Source organism: Lactuca virosa, chromosome 1 (genome assembly GCF_052849685.1).
Source record: "Lactuca virosa cultivar CGN04683 chromosome 1, Lactuca_virosa_CGN04683_v6, whole genome shotgun sequence".
Classification (NCBI taxonomy): Eukaryota; Viridiplantae; Streptophyta; class Magnoliopsida; order Asterales; family Asteraceae; genus Lactuca; species Lactuca virosa.
In genome coordinates, this window is record NC_136426.1 from 239017376 (window position 1) to 239021882 (window position 4507).

The following is a 4507-nucleotide window of genomic DNA, read 5'->3' on the forward strand; positions in this document are numbered from 1 at the left end:
GGTGTGATCAAAATAGTGAAGCAGACAATAAGCTGTTCTCAGATATGCTTCGGTGGTATATGGCTTTCAGACAAACTCTTCTTGCCATCATTCCAAAATTGTTCAAGGTTGTGAAGCGAACTACTCAACCTCCACCGAAGTGAAGTCTCGCCCCATTTGACGCAAAGGGGGAGATTGTTGGGTCTAGTGGTGTTGCGTCCTTGGGCTCGGTCCTTAGCCCAGTTTTGTTATCCGGTTTGGGCCTGTCCAACCGTGTTTGTTTTATTAGGGTTTAGTATTTAAGGTGCATGCATGCATCCTTAGTAAGTAGCGCTTTAATTGTTATTCTTATTATTGTACTACAAACCCTAGCTCGCCTCTACAGTGGAAGTTCTTCATCGAGCTCTGCTGAGGCGTGACTACATTTGAATCATTAAGCATTACTTGATTCTATATCGTGTTTATTGTGTTTGTTTGCTTTTACTGTTTAGCCTGTTGAAGATCTAATCGATCTAAGAGTTTTATCAACTCATCAATTACAATGTCAACTTAGATATAAATTTCAGTTCCACTTAAAAACCTAATGAATATTTTGCGAATAGTTAAAAGTGATAAATTGTAGTGTTAAATGTAAAAACTAAACTGTAATCTCAATTTAACTAAAATATTTCCTAAAGATATTTTTATAATCGTTAAAAGTTTTCAAATAAGTAGCTTAAAATAACTTATAATAACAATAGTTAAAAATAACTTTATATAAATGAATATATTGTTACCTTTAAAATTAAAAAACAATATTTGATGTTTTAAATAATTATAATGATAGAAATTAAAACGTTAAACAAATAAATTTTAAAAAATTAAATAACAATAACAACAACTATAAATAACATTAAACCATATATTATATTTAATTTTATTCATGAGTAACTCGCAGGTAGAAGTCATTAAAATGATCGATATTATGCAGTTATAATAGATGTATATATTATCATATAATTCAAAATAGTCAATATATTATATCAATTTAGTATACAAATTATTATATCAAATTTAACAACAATGTTATTGTTATATTTAGGAAAACATATATTTGTAAAGATTTCAGCTATATAGGTCTTTCTGCGCAACGCGCGGGCATTCGCCTAGTATACTTATAAAAGAAGCATTTTTCCTTTCACCACATTCATTTGATACTCTCATCTATTTTTCCTTTCACCACATTCATTTTAAACTATCATGACTTTTCAATTTCTTTCTAATAATGATTATAAGTTGGTTAATAAGATTAAATAAATATCAAACCTAAAGTATAATCATATATAAACTAAATTTCAATATTAAAAGAATATATTTACTTCTACATATAAAATTATATTTTTTAAACTTTTTACATATTATACTTAGTTTATTAGTTTTAATATATTGTTGGATGTTAACCATTATCATTTTGAAGTTACAACTTTTGAACAATTTGTATAAAATACTTAAATTATAAATTTAAATATAACATTATAGGATCAACTTAAATATAAATTTTGGTTTAACTTAAACAACCCAAAGAATATTTTGTAAATAGTTAAAAGTGATAAATTATAGTGTATTTCTAATAATGATTATAAGTTGGTTAATAAGGTTAAATAAATATCAAACCTATAGTGTAAATATAAATAAACTAAATTTCAATATAAAAATAATATCTTTACTTCTACTTATAAAGTTATGTCTTTAACTTTTAACATATTATACTTAATTTATAGATTTAATATGTTGTTGTATGTAAACAATTATCAATTTAAAGCTACAACTTTTGAACAGTTTAGAAAACATACTTAAATAGTTAATTTAAATATAACATTACAGTGTCAACTTAAATATAAATTTCAGTTCCACTTAAAAAACCCAATTAATATATTGTGAATAGTTAAGAGTGATAAATTGTAGTGCTAAATGCAGAAACTAAATTATAGTCTCAATTTAACTAAAATATTTCCTAAAGATATTTGTATAATCGTTAAAAGTTTTCAAATAAGTAGCTTAAAATAACTTACAATAACAATAGTTAAAAATAACTCAATATAAATGATTATATTGTTACCTTTAAAATCAAAAAACAATGTTTGATGTTCTAAGTATTTATAATGATAAAAATTAAAATGTTAAGAAAATAAATTTTAAAAAATTAATTAACAATAACAACAACAACTATAAATAACATTAAACCATATATTATACTCCTTCCGTCCCAAAATTATAGTCCATCTTTCCTTTTTGGTTTGTCCCAAAATAATAGTCTACTTCTAAAAATAAATAATATTTTTACCAAAATACTCTTCATTATTACTTAACCAACTAAGAATTTTATGGAACATTAAATGCAAAGTAAGGACAAAACTGTCATTTTATTATATAAAGTTAATAGTAATTAATGTTTCCTTAATCTGTGTGTTTTTTTTATCTGTAGACAATAATTTTGGGATGGAGGGAGTATTTAATTTTTTTCATGAGTAACTCGCAGGTAGAAGTCATTCAAACGGTTGAGATTATGCAGTTATAATAGATGTATATATTATCATATAATTCAAAATAATCAATATATTATATCAATTTAGTATACGAATTATAATATCAAATTTAATAACAACGTTATTGTTATATTTAAAAAAACATATATTTATAAAGATTTCAACTATATAAGTGTTTCTGCGCAAAGTGCGGGCATTCGCCTATTTGTAATATAAAATGTAAAACAAAAGTCTTTCTGGAAATAGCGATTTAGGTGTGGTCATAGAAGATTTTCATTTTTACATATATTCTCTCAGTTAATTTTCATTTAATAGTTTTCGTTCCTTATAATTTTAAAGTTAAATTATTAGTATTTTATACATTACGATTTGGTCGCTCACTATATTTTAAAGTTAATTTTTGGTCCTACACATAATTGTTTTAATAATCTTATTTTATTAATTTATTTAGGATACACTTTCAAGTCTTATTTTTGTCCGTCTACTCTGTATATAATTATTTGTATCGAAATTTTATTTTGATACTTTTCTTGTCCATTTTATATGATTTAATCGTTTCGATGATATATGTGGGCCGTTGACGTTTATAAATAATATTCTAATTTCTACCGATTGTAAATGAGTCATGTTTTGGGCCTTACACAACTTCTTTTTAAAGATCTCGATTTTATTACTTTCAAACGAGTTCTTGGTCGCAATACATGGGGTTAATTATCTCAAACATTTCTCTTTCATTGTGTCAAATACCCTTTTAATATAGGGGTTGGCTAAAAAGACACCTTTTTACCATTTAGATAACCCTAATTAATTTTGAAGTATTTTTATTGGTTGAAATTGTATTGTTTTCCGAAAAAAAACTGATTACAAATAGTTTATTATAGGTTGACTTTTTATAAAAATGATTGAGAGGGTGTGTAAGGAGTCTTCCTAGCAGCACCCCTTAATATATTATTTCTCTTTCATTGTGTTCTAGTCTTCGATAGAATAAAAAATGGAGTCTGCCTTGAGTCTCAAACCCATCATCAACGTTGCTGCCATCTGTGGTTCCCTTCGCAAAGCCTCCTTCAACCATGGCCTCATTCGCTCCGCCATCGATTTGACCAAGCAATCGGTTGATGGAATGGCTATCGAGTACGTCGACATATCACCTTTGCCGATGCTCAACACAGATCTCGAGATCGACGGCAAATATCCGCCAGCAGTCGAGGTTTTCCGGCAAAAGATTTTTCAATCCGATTGTTTCCTCTTCGCTTCTCCTGAGTACAATTACTCCGTCACTGCACCTTTGAAGAACGCAATCGATTGGGCATCCAGGCCGCCGAATGTCTGGGCTGATAAGGCTGCTGCCATAGTCAGTGCCGGTGGTGGATTTGGTGGAGGGCGGTCACAGTATATTCTCCGGCAAAGCGGTGTTTACCTCGATCTTCATTTCATTAACAAGCCTGAGTTCTTCCTGAATGCGTTCGAATCTCCTCCTAAGTTCGACGATGAAGGCAATTTGATAGATGCTGCAGCTAAAGAGAGGCTGAGAGCTGTTCTTCTAGCACTGAAAGCTTTCACATTGAGACTTCAAGGCAAGTGATGAAAGCTACCACAAGGTATTCAAAGCTGTTCTTGAGCGATTCGTTTGATTTTTTCGAATCTTGTTGATGTTTCTGTTTGAATTCCCGCTTGTATGAATTGATTTTACAATTCAAGGAAATGTAAATCAAGTTCTAAGAACAAATAATATCATGATTTGGGTTTTATTGATATACGAATACGCTTTCGAAATTTTTGGGATTGCGTGTTGAAAATAAGAATTTAATTGCGGGTCCTACATCAAATAATTAAAATAAAAAAAACCATTTAAACAATATTATTATATAACGAAATTTTACACAAAAAATCGCTAATTACATTGTTTGTATTATTCTATATTTAATGTAGTAAATTATGTATTATAATTGTTTAATTTTTATATTTGTATTATAACTTCTTATCGTCGTAGAAAAATTAATATA

At 28.1% G+C, this 4507-nt stretch overlaps 1 protein-coding gene across 1 annotated transcript; it reads left to right on the forward strand.

Annotated features, from left to right (window-relative positions):
- Positions 1-3455: 3455 nt before the first annotated feature.
- On the forward strand, positions 3456-4258 carry NQR (NADPH:quinone oxidoreductase). Its single transcript, XM_079084232.1, has one exon. The coding sequence runs from the start codon at positions 3496-3498 to the stop codon at positions 4084-4086; it is 591 nt and encodes a 196-aa protein (XP_078940358.1). The 5' UTR covers positions 3456-3495; the 3' UTR covers positions 4087-4258.
- The last annotated feature ends 249 nt before the right edge of the window (positions 4259-4507 follow it).